The following is a 16455-nucleotide window of genomic DNA, read 5'->3' on the forward strand; positions in this document are numbered from 1 at the left end:
GTTAAATCTTTGGACTTTGAATGTCAAACCCTGAGGCTGTGGGTTCAAATTCTGCTATTGACTCTGTGTGACCACAAGCAAGACACTCCATCTGTCTGTGATCCAACAAAAGAAAATGTAACCAACTTTATCTCAAATTTTGTAAATCTCCTTGGATTAAAGACGTTGGCCCAGTAGTAGTAACAATAATAAAAAAAAAAGATTGTGACATCGGGTGTGAATCTTTAAAAATGCATTCAGACCCTTCACTTTTTACAAATTTTGTTATGTTGCAGCCTTATGTTAAAATCATTTAAATTCATTTTGTCTTCATTAAAACAACACTCAATACTCCAGAAAGACAAAGTGGAATCAGGATTTTAGGATTTTTTGCAAATCTATATATATAATTCACTATGGCAAGACACCCATGGAAAGCACGCCGGAAGGGGCGTGGATTCACTAAGCCGCCGACAAGTAAGACACCTATGGCAAATGCAGGGAGGAGCCACGCCCACCAACTCCAAGACCATTGGATACGATGATAACTCGCAGAGCCACGCCCACCAACTCAGGCACGATGACACAGAAAGAACGGGATCATTTATTTTCGTCTGTCGTAGAGGCCTGATGTACCTCCGAGCCACCTTGACTGTTCATAGAGGCATGTTTCTCGCGGAGGTGAGTCGCCATATGCAGCGTGTAAAACGGTTTGTGAGGGGTATCCCACGGGATCTTAATAACAATCCTTTACAACTGAGGTTAAAAAACAATGAAGTAGGCAGTCTTTAAAAACCGAGTTTTTGGTTACAACGCAGGACCGCGTGCACCATAGCAAACTGTTTTACACGCTACATACAGCAATTCGCATCCGCGACAAACATGCGGCTTCTTAGATGCTCCTGCAGGAACACAGAAAGTCTACGTGAGTCACAGGTGCATCTGGACTGTGCAAAGACGATAACGACTCAAGTGACAAGTTGGAGGTGGGCACATGAGCGATGGCGGTCCGCCAGTTTTCAGTCATGGACGATTGTGTGTTGGTTCGTTCCGTGCATTGTTACAATGTTGCTATTCTTGCTGATTTATTACATTACCGATTTTTCAAATGTTAGCTTTCTCCCTGTGCTTAGAAATCATTAACAATCTGGCTTGATTATGCGGCGTATGGTAGGCCGCGGGTTAGCTAGTATATTAAAAATAAAATAACTGAAATATCACATTGACACAAGTACAAGCAGACTCTATGCTAAGTACTTTGTTGAAGCACCTTTGACAGACTCCTGGACTCCTGCTGGTGTGATGCAACAAGCTTCACGCACCTGGATTTGGGGATTTTCTGCCATTTTTCTCTGCAGATCCTCTTGCATTCTGTCAGGTTGGTGGACAGCTATTCTCAGGTCTGCCTATAGGCATTGAAGTGTGGCTGGACCACTCAAGAATATTCACAGAGTTGACTGTAGGCCACTCTAGTGTTGTCTTTGCTTTGTGCTGAGGGCCATTGTTCTGTAGGAAGAGGACCCTTTGGCCCAGCCTGATGTTCAGAGTGCTCTGAAGCAGGCCTTGATTAACGATATCTCTATACTCTGCACTATTCATCTTTCCCTCAACCCTGTCTAGCCTCCCAGTACCTGCTGTAGGGAAACAACCCACAGCATGACACTGCCACCACCATGCTTCACTGCTGGAATGGTTTTGCGCAGGCGACAATCGGTGCCTGGGTACTTCTAGATGTGACGCTTAGAATCAAGGCCAAACAGTTCAATCATGGCTTCATCAGACCAGATACTCTTGTTTCTCACAGTTGGAGAATCCTTTAGGTGCCTTTTTGAAAATTCCAAATGACATTTGATGTGTCATATGTCCGAGATTAGTGCAGTGGTTGTTGTTGTTCTGGAAGTTTCTCCGATCTCCACACAGGAGAGCTCTGCCAGAGAGACCATTGGGTTCTCAACAATAATCCGTAACATGGGTGCACCTGAACCAAATTTTTAGTATCGCAGCAAAGGGTCTGAATAGTTGTGTCAATGTGATATTTCACTTTTTCATTTTTAATAAATTTCTCAAAATATCCTAAAATCCAGATTTTGCTTGTCATTCTGATTTATTGAGTTTTATTTGATGACAGAAATAAATGAATTTGAATAATTTTAGCAAAAGACTGCAACATAACAAAATGTAAAAAAAAAGTGAACCACAACTTTTATTTTTATAGCACGTTTTCATACAAATGATGTAGCTCAAAGCGCTTTACAAGATGAAGAAAGGAAAAAGAAAAATATAAAAATAAGATTAGGCAATGATACGTAACAAAGAATAAAGTGAGGTCCTATGGCCAGGAGGACAGAAGACAACAAACAAACAAACTCCAGGGGCTGGAAAAAAAAATAAAATCTGCAGGGGCTCCAAGGCCATGAGACCACCCAGCTCCCACTTGGCATTCTACCTAACATAAATGATCTAAATCAGTCCTGATGGCTTACAGGCTTTACATGGAAGAATTTGATGATGATGATGGTCATGTGGACATCTGGCCTTCAATCCATCAATGTAGGGACTGCACGGTGCCTTGATCAGGTGGTGATGGTGCAGATGAAGGGGTCTTGAGCACTTTGTGAAAATATAGCACCTTATTTTGAAACAAAATGCACAAACCTGGAATAAAAAGTCAACAAAACAATGCTACCAATCTAAATTCAATTGGTTTCAATAAATTGAAACACAGGGAGAAGTAAACACCACAATACATAAAAATAATCCCGGTGAGTTTAACGAAAGGCAATGAATGAGAGAGACCTTTCAAACTGGTAGGAAGGCTCATCCATTGTTCACATCTCCAGCAACACAAAACCACACAAACCATTACACAAGTCTATCACTGTACGTATCTTTTTGTCATGAAATGAACCCCATTCCGGACTTGATTCTCCCCATCTTGAAGCCACTACTTGGACCACTTGTCTTGCTTCACACATTCCAGAACAACTGTAATTGTGTAATTGGTGGCTAATTTGGAGTGGGCTTATGGTATGTGGCAGAAAACTCACATGTACAAAAGGAAAAAGTGCAAACACCATAAAGGAAGCCAGGAGTTTACTTACTAGTGATGACAATTAGAGAGCTCTATGCGCTGTTCATGCTGTGTTCAGTGTTCACAAATTCAACAAAAAACAAAAAAGATTGCAGATGTATTTTTTATATGTATTAATGTTACTGGGTGCAATCAAGAAACCATAATTTATTGCTATTATGCTTTTTATAATGTCAAAAAGCATAGAACAATTTTGTCTCTTGGTTTACAGCCTTAAACAGTACGCTCAAATGCCCAAGTAATACCTTTTGCTATTTTCCTTTATTTCACATTAGAATTATGTGTTGTCACATCTGCTTTTTGGTTGGCCAATGAAACTGACTGCAGCTTTGCTTTAAACAATGAAACAGGAAATATATATATATTTTTAATTTGGGTTAACTGTTTATGGACAGCATGATGGCACATATGTTGGCCACCTCAGTTTGAATCCTGCGGTGGAGTGGTGTATATATGGAGTCCGTATGTTCCTCCTGTTGGCTCCTATTTTCCTCTCTCCTTATAAAGACATGTGTTAGTGGCCTCACAAACTGTCCCCAATGGACTCCCGGCATGTGAACTTGGGTCCAAACCCTACACAGAAAGCAATCTTCTATGTCAGATGAATAAAAGGAGAATTCAAACAGTGGAAGTGATTAATTGAGATTCAACTTATACTATTTGATCCCTTTTGTGATGATCTTGAGAAAAGGCGTGCGAGGCCTCCAAAATACCATAAAGTAGGTCAGGACCGTCACTGGTCTGCCCAGAAGAGGTTCACTCTAAGTCAGGTAACCCCCTACTGCAACTAACAGGCTGTGGCCTATACAGGCCATAAAATGGGGAACTGACTTGAAAAGTTCAAAGAAATATAAAGATAAGCCCAAAATACACAACAATAAATTGCAGATGAGAGAGAAACCCTAAAACTCTAACTTGCGAAAATAATCCAAATGAAGAACCTTTATGAATTAAAAATATATTTAATGAGAAAACAAAGTCAAAAAAGTGCAAAATGGATTTGCCTAAAAGGCAATCCAAAATAAGCAGGTCCCAATAGTGATGGCAGAGGGGCACAACAACATTTGAACATCTTGACGAAATGCAACATTTTAAAAATAATTAAGGCCAAATGTGTGCAATCTATAGGTTTTAAAATATAAAATATATCTGAAAATATATTTTAGTTGAACCACTAGGGATGATATTGGAGACAATCATTTTAAAGTACAGTCTTTAAGCTCTATAAGAGTAGCAAGCTAGTAGGCATAAAACGTGACGGACTGTGAACTCATATCAACAAGTGGGTAGATTATTTCTGCAGTCTGATATACAGAATACTAGACAAGCTGGCGCACCACAATTACTTTAGTCCATAGAAGACTTGTGTCATTTTTAAGATTTTTAAAAGCATTGTCAACAACATAATGAACAGATGGAATCTACTTTCTTGATATTACACGTACACTGACCTTGAACTTTTCAGTCACAGGGAAGTAAAGCAAATGAAAACACGCTAATTATTCTCACGATTGACTCTGGTCAATCTGAATGAATTTCACGTTAGTACAGCAATTCTGTCTCAGAGCACTGATGCAGCACAGCCATGATGTTGAAGACACATTATGTGCCTTGCTGAAGGTCACTGACGGGAGTGGCACTTGATATATTATATAATTGATATAAGCGTGATATTTTCAGGATGCCATACGTAACTCAGATAGTGACAATTATTGAACATCTACAGTGAAGATGATTTCAAACCAAAAAAAAAAACAAAACAATTCCTGAGGCTAATTAGACAGGTTGTCTGTCTATAGTGAAGGGGACTGATCTGTTAGGGGAAACAAATAAACATACTGTTACCAGAAAATCCATTAGTAAAACTGTAGAGGCCTAATTAAGAGGAAGCAGAGCTCATTGCACCAGTGGTGGGTTGTCCGCTCTTCTCAAGAACTTCCTACCTGCTCTTTTGATCCTTTCTCCCATACCACGCACACCTCATGCCTGACAATTTCCCTGTAGTCTCATTCGACATCCTTTTATGAAGTATTTAGCTTTGTAAAACAGAATAAGCCACTTACACTTGTACCATCTGTAGACAAACTCTTTCTGCCTCCCATGCATGATGCAGTTTGCAGTCTGTTTGATTTTACACAGCTGTTTCTGTCACAAAATTAAACTTCATCTGAACATTTTAAAGCACAAATCGTATATTTTTTAAATTGATGAATTTCATTTAGCCTCCTTTATCACTTGTGCCTAGAATATGCAGGGCACACAAGAATAGATTTTATTAATATCTGAGTTCATTTTATTTGTCTTAAGTTTATTCGTGTGACTATCTTACACATAAACACAAATAAAAAAAATGATCTTCCTAGTTAAGATCTGAACATGGTTTGTATCGTTATTGAATAAGTTATGGCAAAGTCAAATTTTGCTAATTAATTTTAGCCCAATCTATGTATAAAACTGTAATGACTGTCTCATACAACCCTCAATTGACAGCTTATGCCATGACATATGCAACACGGCTCATGGTTTTCATGACAATGGGATGGCGGGACCGAAATTGGGATTAAAGTACCTCTCATAGCTGGCGCAGACGTGGCTGTGTGTCTACGTGAGAGTGCAGAATACGCAAGGGCCAATGTGCTACTCACAAGTACGGCCAAGCAATGACAACGCTGGTCTGATATGTATTGGACTTGAAATCATCACACAGCTTCCATAGACAAGGTAGCGTGCCACAACTCACAGGATAAGTACAGCTGTGCGTTCCAGAGTGTTAACTTACATGTACCAACAATGACAAGTATGGCCGACTCAACACACCAACACAGACATGATTCCTTAATTACACATGTAGCCCAGACCGTCTGTAATTGGGAGTACTTCCTTTCATGAGAGGTGCATGCAACACCTTCTCCCATATGCCTACAGGTCATGTCTAAGATAGCCTACAAAACATGACGACAGGTGCTGATAGCAACCTGCATTATACAAAGTCAAATATTTGTTTGCCTGCTCCAAGTCCTTACCCCCATCCACTGTCGACCATGGTGACAGCACCCTTCACAGTGTGACCTCAGTTCGTATGTGTCTTGATTGCCATAGTCATACACTCTCCCAGTGAAATTCACTGCTCACAGTGAGCAAACCAACAATGAGAAGAAAACCAGTGGCATCTGCTGACCGTCAAATATACTTGACACACTCCCTCATGAAAAGAAAGATGCAAACAAAGCAACACCACAAAAAAACTAATAACTGCTAACACAGTGCACCAGAAAGCAAATAAGGAGAACAATTCACTGTGGACAAATGGAAGATCATAAGACAAAAAGATGCTTCCACACATGCCCCCGATACAAACTAAGACTCCAATAAACATGCTCACATTTCCCTGGATAGAAACATATCTGCCACACAAGCTCAATTACGAATGTGGCTTGTACAGCTCCACATCAAAGATTAGATTGTTAGATGAACTCTACTTGGACAACTTGGATCAGCATTGCCCTCACTCTGGGGCGAAAACTACTATCAGTGATTCCTTGTACTACCCCCTTTACACAGGATGGTTTAATACAGAGGTGGCCAACTCTGACCCTGGACAGACACAGTGGCTGCAGGTTTTTGTTCCAACCCAGTTGCTTAATTAGAAGTTAGTCCTCACCAATAACAGATCTTATTTAATTTCATGGCTTGTTAGTGTTTTACCTTTACTGTGTCAGGTCATTCTTAAATCATGGATTTTGTTTTCGTTTCTAATGATACATGAGTCATCCAAGTGATCAGAAGCATAAAACGGATGATTCATTTTCAGTTCTTCATTTTCTCTCCAATTTCCTTCTGAATACTTAATTAAACCAAATAATGAATGATGAATACACACGGGTAGAAATAGAGACAAGCTAGATGTAGAACTGCTGCTTCCTTTGTCATTTGTATGTTATTGCTAATAAGGAGCAGTTTAAACAATGAATACAGCTGCTTAAGACTAAAATAGACAGTTAAGGGTTCAAAATCTTGACAAGCGAGACAACTAAAATGGAGCAGAAAAATGTCACTTGAGCAATAATCAGCAATGAATGACTTCTCATGAAGCAATTGGATTGGAACAAAAACCTGTAGCTACTGTGGCCTGCTAGGACTGACGTTGCTCAGCCCTGTTTAAAGGGTCTTGGTCTTAAAAAGCGAATAAATTAAATGAAGTTAATTAGTAGCCAAAACTAGTCACTAATTAAGAAAATAGATCAATTGGAACTGGAGGTCTGCATGTCACACTACTAATACACTGAACGTTACACAGATTTTAAACTTCCAGCTACAATTTATAAGCTCATTTACTTTAGTACAGAATGTTTCTTGCACTTATCCTGAGCTTATGTAAATGTTGCACAATGGCCCGGAGGAGCATTATTTCATGCCACAGTATGCTTCAATACTGGGTATGGATGATATGACAATAAAGTCACTTGACTTACTTATGAAGAAATAACTTTGGCTTGAAAAATACCAAAGTTATCCTTTAAATGTATTCATATTTTACCCTGGCATGTTCTATTGTTGTCCACTGCCTTTGCTGATAGTCACCTAGCCTCGACACAGTTCCCTTTAATATTGTTCCTCATAGGGTTGTGTTCTTTATGAGAATAATTTTGGGAAATTAGAAAAGAGTTCTCTGAAATGAATACATATGGAAGCCAATTAGCCTGCTGGAATTTAGAAGATAAGTAGTTATTATCGAAAGGTATGAGCCAATCAATTTCCTTTTCAACTTTTCAAATTTAAATTAAAAAAAAAAAAAAAGACCATTGTCTTTTCAGTTGGAGGGTTGGAAAATAGATGTCAAAATTTAATGTGTTAAACTTAGGCTGCATAGACAAAAACATAAAAATAAGATACTCACTGAACTTGGTTAGGTTAGTAAGGAGTTGGGCCAAAGGCTCAGCTGGCAGGAAGATTGTGGCATAGTATTCTGTGTGGAAGCTCTAAACTGCACAATGAAAAGATTATGGGACAGCCCTTAAATCGAACATATGTGAAAATATCTCAAATATATGGGATATTTTCACATATACAGTATATGGGAAGCTTTTATGCATATGGGAGATGTGAAAGTAACCCGTACATATATGAAAACACCATGTACGAGATAAAGATAGATCAAAAATGAAAAAAGTGTGCTTCGTGTATCCAGTATGTACGTGAAAACATCACTCACGTATGTGAAAGTATTCCATACGTACAAGATATTTTCATTTTTTTCATTGTGCAGTTCCAAACTTCCGTAATTTTGGACAAATACAGATTTAAGTTTTGTACCTTTTCGTTATCACTGTTCGCTAAACATGTCCAGAACTTTCTTCCACATGTTTTGGAGCTGACCATCTGTCACTTACTATTGGTCCTTTGTTTCAAACACTGTCTTTCATCAATTGTCTCTGTCAAAATTCCCTTCTCACTCCATATCTTCCTTTATCTTTATCATTTGGAGGGTGGGGTGAACAGTAGCCAAAATTTACGGTGTTAAATTTAGGCTGCACAGACAAAAACATAAAAATAAGATACTTTTATTTCTAGATGTTTATATACTGTGTATACTGTACCGCAGGCATACTTCGATTCTGCAAAACCTTGGAGTCAAAAGGCCATATTAGAATGTCACTGAAAAAATGAAGAGTATAAGCTCATTGTAAATACATATTTTTCCTTTTTTTATTAATTGTTGAACACTCTCTTACACAGACTTTTTATTTTAACAACATTCATTACATTTTTTACTATTTGCCATAAAACTCATGTTTTCAAAACAAAAAAAAGAAAATATATGTCTTTATATTAACTGTACAAAGACAGAACTGTTACAATAATTTAAAAATTATTTTTTCTTCAAGTTGATGCAAATAAAGTAACAATAAGTTTACAGTACAGCATGGACCTCACAACATTATTACAGTAGTAACCCGAGACTTTCACTACAAGTAATGATGTGGTACCGTAGCCTTATATACATGCACTAAAGTGCTGGGAACCCAATGGCATGCACGTCAAGTAGAACACTGTTGTGCACAGCTATTTAACACGTTTTCCGGTTTGCAGTTTGAAATCACTGTGCTCATTTTCTGTGTTTGCAAGTTTGCTTTTGTTTTCCTTGTAAACACTCATAAATAATCCCTTATAGGATCAGTTATAAAAGTTATCACTGTCTTTCTTTAATGGAACAAGTGTTTGTGTCTTTTATTTTTCTTCCCCAACCTCTTTTCAAGTATGATCGTTAATTTATTTCTACTATAACAAGTTTTTTTTTTTTTTAAAGTGACATCAGAAAAAAAGAAAAAAAAAAAAAGAAAAAACACCCAACATATTTACAAAAAAAGAAAACAGTGCAAATGTAATTTAAGAGAGCCAAGAAAGGCAATCAGAAGAGAGAGAGAGAGAGTAAGCGACAGAGACAATGTTAGCATCTTTTCCTCAGCAACATTCTGTAATATTTTTTTTTTAAATCTGAAAAAGACCATCAATAAGCTGTTAAAAAAAAAAATAACTGGAGACTAAAATAGTTACTCTTTGTAAATACAATCAAGAATTTCTTGTTATTTCTTTGTTCAGGCACATTAGCAGTTGTTAAGAGAACACGACTCCTTTTTTGGCCATTTGAGATTTTCATTCACTTCTTTCCTGTACATTCGTTATTCCTTTCTCCCCCAACAGGTACTACAACTACAGTCCTCGAGTGAGTTAATGGCACTGGTTGCTTGCTAGCTGTTTTTGACAAGTGAGGCTGTAAGGATTCATTCAGACTCGTGTTCGGGGCTGGGATCTTCAACTTCATGTTCCTCAGAGAAGTAGAACTTTGCGCAAGGTGGCGACCACTGAGGTGAAACTGATGGAGAATGAGAGGCCCACCGGGATGGAGGACGACGGTTTGCTGGCCTGGCTGGTCTCAGGAAACAAGACTCCAGAGGAGGAGCTACTGAAGAACAAGGCAAGTCCTTTAAAAAAATAAAAAGCAAATAAGCACTACTGACAACATACTCGGAAAAACATCAGACACATAGGAAAGAAGAGAGTCCCAATTAAAAAAGAAATTATAGAACCAGAATAGCCCAAAATGAGATGCCTACTGATTTTTTGCCTTTACATCATTCTATTTTTAGTTAACCAAACTGTCTTGCTGTACTTATTCAGAAAGGGAAACGGCATTTTTCTTCATTGAACTGTGTTTATTTTTCCTTCAAGTCTGACTTTTTAACCAAATTTAATTGACCTCCATAACAATTCTACTATTCCACTGTATGCAAAAATAGAATTGTAAATAATAATGTTCTTCACTTAATATGCTCCCTTTTCTGTTGATTCAATTCATGCCTGATTCCAATCCTTTTCTATTTTTCATTTTTTGCTTAGATAAATTATTTATTTCTTACTTTCATATTTCAAGGCTGGCAATTTGCTTTACTCCAGCTGAAACATCTAAATAAAGTGCACACTCTAATAGTTTGTCTTACTCATTAAGGTTCCAAAGAAACCACGTTTCCAAAGAGTGAAATAATTCATAAAGGAGATACTTTAATAAATGAATAAACTAAAGGGAAAGCAAAAGTACAAAATCAACAGTGAAAACAACCACGTTATGACTCTCTGGCTATGCCCTCAACCAGAAATCACCATTCATGTGGTATGAAGGCTTGTTCATGCACATCATTGCATTACACCAAACACTCCCATTTCCACCCACCATGCTGTGGCCTCGCCTCCCCTTGTCATTTGTCAGTCCCCAAGTCAATATGATCTTAGTGGACCACTGCTAAGGCACTGTATTTAAACTCCAGCAAGAGCTAACTTCCAAGATAATCCCTGGAACCATTCCTGTGATCAGGAGACCAATGATCCTCTCTCTCTAGAAGTCCTCTCCAACATCCTTGGATACCCTGAGCTCCTGAGGGTTTGTTGTTATTTAAAGGGCCAGATCATCTAATATATGGCAGGGTGTTTCATGTATTCCCTCTAAAACTCCAGACAGCCTTAAACCTGTTTGGCATAATCGCCTCTTTCTCCCATGTTGACGTCAGTAACTGCTTCCAGGATTCTCTTTTTCTTAACACAATACACCATTCTATGCCAGGGCTCTTGGCTTTGCAATGGCATGATATCATCAGTTGTTATTACTTTTAATGCCCTTCTTGGACTTCTTCTGACCTCATTTTCAATCTTTCCTGGCTGGGAATTCCACCATACACTAGCAACCCATGACAGTTGATATATATTCAGACATGCCAGCAATCAATGGCTTCTTCCACTGTATTGTAAATAGCTGATCTGATATTATACTGTATTCCTGAGGTGGCAATGATAGATTAGCCAACTAGATCTGTGAAGGGGATTACTTGTCTTCTGTACTGTGTATTGTATTTACCCCATTTGTTGACACCCATTGCACACCCAACCTACCCGGTACGGGGTCTCTCTCTCTCTGAATTGACTTTCCCAACATTTCTTCCATTTTTTTTTTCCTACAGGGTTGTTAAAGCCTATTGCAACATTCTCTGTGTGATTCTGGGCTATACAAATAATATATAGTTATTGTTGTTGATTTATGAGTGCTTTGAGCAGAAGAATGCATTAGACGTACACAAGAGGATGAATTCTACATTTCCAGGGATTTATGTCTCAAATTCTGCAGTAACCTGATAAAATTTGGTAAGGGATGGAAAGCCAAAAAAAAAAAAGAATCAAGAATCTTTCACTAGGATAACTACTCCCATTAATGACACCAAGCTTATTACACTATTAGTTTTACCTGGTAAGTAAGCCCTTTATTAAATGATTAGATTTATGGCATAAAGTTACCAAAATTACATGATACTCTGTGTTAAATTTAACTCTAAAGGAAGCAGCTTGAATAAACCTACCGACTTTTAGAAGTTTTGACTTTAAACCTAGTTTAGTTTCCCTTTGAGAATAAGTATCATATTTAAACTTTTATTCCCACTGTACATGGGGTCTTTTAAAGCACATTTCACATATTTACCAATTGATGGTTAAAAGATGGAGACAATTAATTCAGCTTTTCATTCTTAACTTGAGCAGCCAAACATTGAGGTTGATAAATTGCTAATCAGTACGCGCTCTCTGGTTTTGTAGGATGCATGCAACCAGCCCAGTATACCAAATACTGTGCATAACCTGTATTATTTAGGTAGTCAGACGCCAAGTGACACAGAAAAAGACATTAAGGAGGAAATGAGAATATGAAGAAGGTTATTTACGGTTAATATAAGTGACATTACAGACATGCTCAAAAAAGTAATAAATAAAAGCTATCCCCATTCTCTGCCTGGGAGTATGACACTGAATGTACCCACTAACATGCACACCATATATATCTGATGACAATGCATAAGAGATGGCCCTTAATATTCTGAGACAATAAATCATTATTTTTGCCAAATTAGATTTTAAATAGTCTGACTGTATGGTTATAGAGAGAAAACAAGAGAAAAAAGGCTCTATTTGAAATATTAATGTTTGCATCTGGATCTCTTTTTTGACTGTATGTTCATCAGCTTATTTTTCTCAAGAGGGCACTCCATGTTCAGCAGTTACTTGAAGATCAAAACATTACACATGAATAATTACATAAATCTTAACTATTTATAAAGCATCCCTGCAAATCTACAATTTGTTGCTGATATTTTCCAACTAATGAAGTGAAAAATAGCATGTTTTAAATTGAACTGAAATGTAAAACGCATTTCTATCAAGCATTTACGCCAATGAAATGTAAACTGTAAGTATGCTGCATATCACATAGAATGCAAAATGTCTTTAGCCTGCATGCAAAATATTACATTAAGCTGAAATTTGAGATAATCAAAAAACTAAAGGGGAACAGTAGCACTGAATTGAAGGTGGGGTTTGATTTAACTGAGCAATTGAGAACAAAATATTCCCCTTGAAAAAGTATAAGGAATTACACAAAATATCTGTAATTTTGGATTATGTGATAATGTCTGATGGCAACACATTTTAAAAAGCCAAGGAAGCTTTTTGTGTGCTCGTTCCAATGTATGGAAAAGAAACCAGCAGTATGATGCCCCTCTTCCAAAGAACAGTCCTGGTGTGAATAAACAATTATTGCAGAAAATAATTTTTTTCCAATAGTTTGCCGACTCTACACTTTCTCCAGCAAACACTTGGCACCTGATGATCAGCGCTACTTCTCGACAGCCTCGGTGTTTTGTAACGGAGTCATGCGCTGCGTGTAATCTGCATTTTCTGTTGATGTTATTGTGACATTCTTTTTCCACCTTACAAGCTGTGTGATTCCAGACTTGAGGTGTTGCAGTTAAAATTTAGGCAGGTTCACAGTTAATAGATTTTCCTGGTAAGCAGGTGGTCGCAAGTTTCTTAGTTTACTTAACATTTAAATCTGCATGGCTGCATTTTGTCAGATGAGAATGATGCCAGAAGGCATCCAAGGTGGACCAGCCTCTATCATTTTTTGCAACATGAACAGTGCATGAAATTTATACTTCACTATTCATTAGCAAAAGAAGTGCAGATCTTTTTCTTTAGGTAAGTTAATGTTAATGTTAAATAATTAGGACAACTGTGGTATGGCTGCACCAGAGCTTCCATACCAAAAACTGCAATGAATATGATCATCGTCAGTCATTTCAACAGCAAAAGCTGAAGCACAGATGTTTCCTAACCTTTCCTTTTTTGCTTCAGTGTTTCTATTAACCTGTATATAACAGTTTAGAGTTTTTTTTTTCTTAATACAATACTTTCAGAAGTACTGAATTCTCATTTGTATATGTTAACATATACCCAAAAATAAACTGTTACAGCTATTAGGACATTTGTTGCCGCACTGTCTAATAAATTTGAAGGTAATATGTTTGACGTATTATCTAAAAATAACAATTCACCAAGTGTTCTGCTATGGAGTATTAAATGGGACCACACAAACTGAAATGGAGGCTTCACTAAACAATTTAAAGTCATGCAAAAACACAAGTCAAAACAAAGAATCCAGGCTTTTGTATTTTATATATGAAGCTTAAAACATACTACAACTGAACCTCACAAATTTACACTTGTTTCTAGTGGAGATATGCAATAGTACAGCAATAAATACTTCTAGCAGTGAACTTTGTGTATGTGGGTCATTAGAAATCAGCTCCCAGACGGCTGAATTAATTCATACTTAAAAGAAATTTATTGTGTTTTCCCATTGGGTTTCAAGATGAACAGCCTGGCATTTCGGATGTCTGCAGAATTAAAAAGAACATTAGTTATTGATTTCATTCAAAATGTTCATGTTAAAATTTAGATCTTCTACTACAAGCACTAGTGTCAGTTACATAAGTTAATTATTTCCTGTATTTATTTAATGCAACTGCACAAATATTTGTGAACCTTTTCTGATTATTACAGTATCAGTCACCTTTTGTAGGGCGACTCCATGTTGATTTTGATTAAAATATTTTAGTAACTTATGGTATACACATATAGGTCTCTCTACAAGTCCTGTGCTTTTAAACAAATATGCTTATAAGGTGAAAATAATAGAATTAATTCCCTACTACCACTGTTCCCTCTTTACTCAAATTGAGACGTGAACCAAAATCTCGAAGACTTTTGACACCCCAGGCAATATAATCTTTTTCCAAGGTTTATTTAACATTCCAGAATAGATCATCAAGAATAACACATCCAAGACCATCCAGAAATGCCCCAATAAGTGTAATCTGGACATGCTTTTCCAAAGTACACTTATAAGATCAAAGGGGTGACATGTTTGGAGGTTTCTTAGTGTTGTGATTCGTAGGTTTTGGATAGTACAGTTTGCATTTTGTAAGTAATGTATGTACTAATATTTTTTTGCTATTAGCTTTGTTTTTATATATTCTGATAACACAATTTTGTGCTGGTTTTTATGGTTGTGCTTTGGTCTCTCAATGCAGGCTGTCGGTCATGTGATAAATCCTATTGTTGTTTCCCACCTATTTAAGATGGTGGCACACTGTAAACAGCATCCAAGTCTTTTGATTTGTAACTGAATCCCTTCCTGATTAGATGAGTTCACAATCTGACCATAATTTTTGGTATATGTCTTGAACTTTGGTTATACTTTAGACCACGTCCTATTTATTGACAATGTGACAATGAATTTCTGTTTCATCCCCTCGTCATGATTTTTCCTTTGCCCTTTTGCCTTCTAGTTTCCAGTTCTAGCAGAACATAAGCTGGGAACATATAAAAATGAAAGAGCTGTTAGACAAGATCAAACAGCTTTAGGATGAGTAGCACAGTCAAAGAAAACAGATTAGTGAGTTAGACTCACTGGTATTACTTAGGTTAGCAAATAGTTCCTTTGGTGCTACACATTAATGGCCCCTGTATTAAAACAGAAGCACTTCTTCCCAATATTTTAGGAAAAGCAGATAATGCCAAGTTTATGTACTGTACTGCCATAGCTGTAAATTGACTGGCAAGTCATTAGTGCAAGGAAGACAGCAGGGCCCAAAAATAAAAGAAAAAATTACTGTCAACACACAGGCAGTGATCAAAATCCACTAAGTCAAAAAACACTGAATAACAGAAGCCCAAAATGAGTATCAAAAAAGTCAAAATAACACACTACAATCCTAGGTCACGGAATAGAACTTTAAATCTAGGTAAATGTGAAGCTTTTGACTCACAAAACTGAAATCCTGAATGCTCTTGATAGTGTGCTAGCACCTTATATAGGGGAACAATGCCATGACTCATCACACGACTGGCAACAAGCATAGAAACTGTACGCAGACAAAGTGACAAGGAGGTCACAAAATGGAGCTGCCAGAATAACAATAAAAAGTTGCAGAAAAACTAAATATTAATGCACAAATTGTATACAAAATACAATCTGCACCTTCTAAACCCAGTATCATAAAACTCATTGTGAGAATACAGAGATAAACTTGAGTGCTTGAGGATAAACGTAAGCACTCTTAATATTAGCTCTTAATAAAACATACCCAAAAAGCATTGAGTATCTAATGGATTGAATAGTCTTGTCTCTTTGTGGATCTGACAGCATTTACATTGGCAAGAAGTTCACTTGTTCTTCCTGTGATTCCATGAGACTCCATATTTCTTTTCTAGAATAAGAAAATCCTGTCATGGCTGCTCTATATTGCCAAAATGTGGTGAGGTGATTAGGTTTGTGCTCGGTCTGGACCTTGTGTGAGCTGTACCTTCGACATAATCGAGATTCCCTCATACCACCACAAGAAGTGGAAATGTTTTATAAAACAGACATCTGAAAGCAGGGCAAATGTATTTAGCAATCTTCCACTATCTCTAAGGTCTCATGCTAGCAGTTTCTTTTTTTATAATACTGC

At 37.2% G+C, this 16455-nt stretch overlaps 1 protein-coding gene across 5 annotated transcripts in view; it reads right to left on the reverse strand.

Moving 5' to 3' along the window:
• Positions 1 to 8785: 8785 nt before the first annotated feature.
• LOC120530354 (microtubule cross-linking factor 1) overlaps positions 8786 to 16455 on the reverse strand; it is a 243001-nt gene continuing 235331 nt past the window's right edge. For 2 of the 5 annotated variants that reach the window (XM_039754786.1, XM_039754782.1), the window contains one exon: positions 8787 to 10053. In XM_039754786.1, the coding sequence (XP_039610720.1) occupies positions 9853 to 10053 (201 nt within the window). In that variant the 3' untranslated portion in view covers positions 8787 to 9852. Of the gene's footprint in view, positions 10054 to 14273; positions 14338 to 16455 lie in introns of all 5 variants that reach the window. The other 3 variants (XM_039754785.1, XM_039754783.1, XM_039754784.1) reach the window with 3 other exon arrangements.

Source organism: Polypterus senegalus, chromosome 5 (assembly GCF_016835505.1).
Source record: "Polypterus senegalus isolate Bchr_013 chromosome 5, ASM1683550v1, whole genome shotgun sequence".
Lineage (NCBI taxonomy): Eukaryota > Metazoa > Chordata > Cladistia > Polypteriformes > Polypteridae > Polypterus > Polypterus senegalus.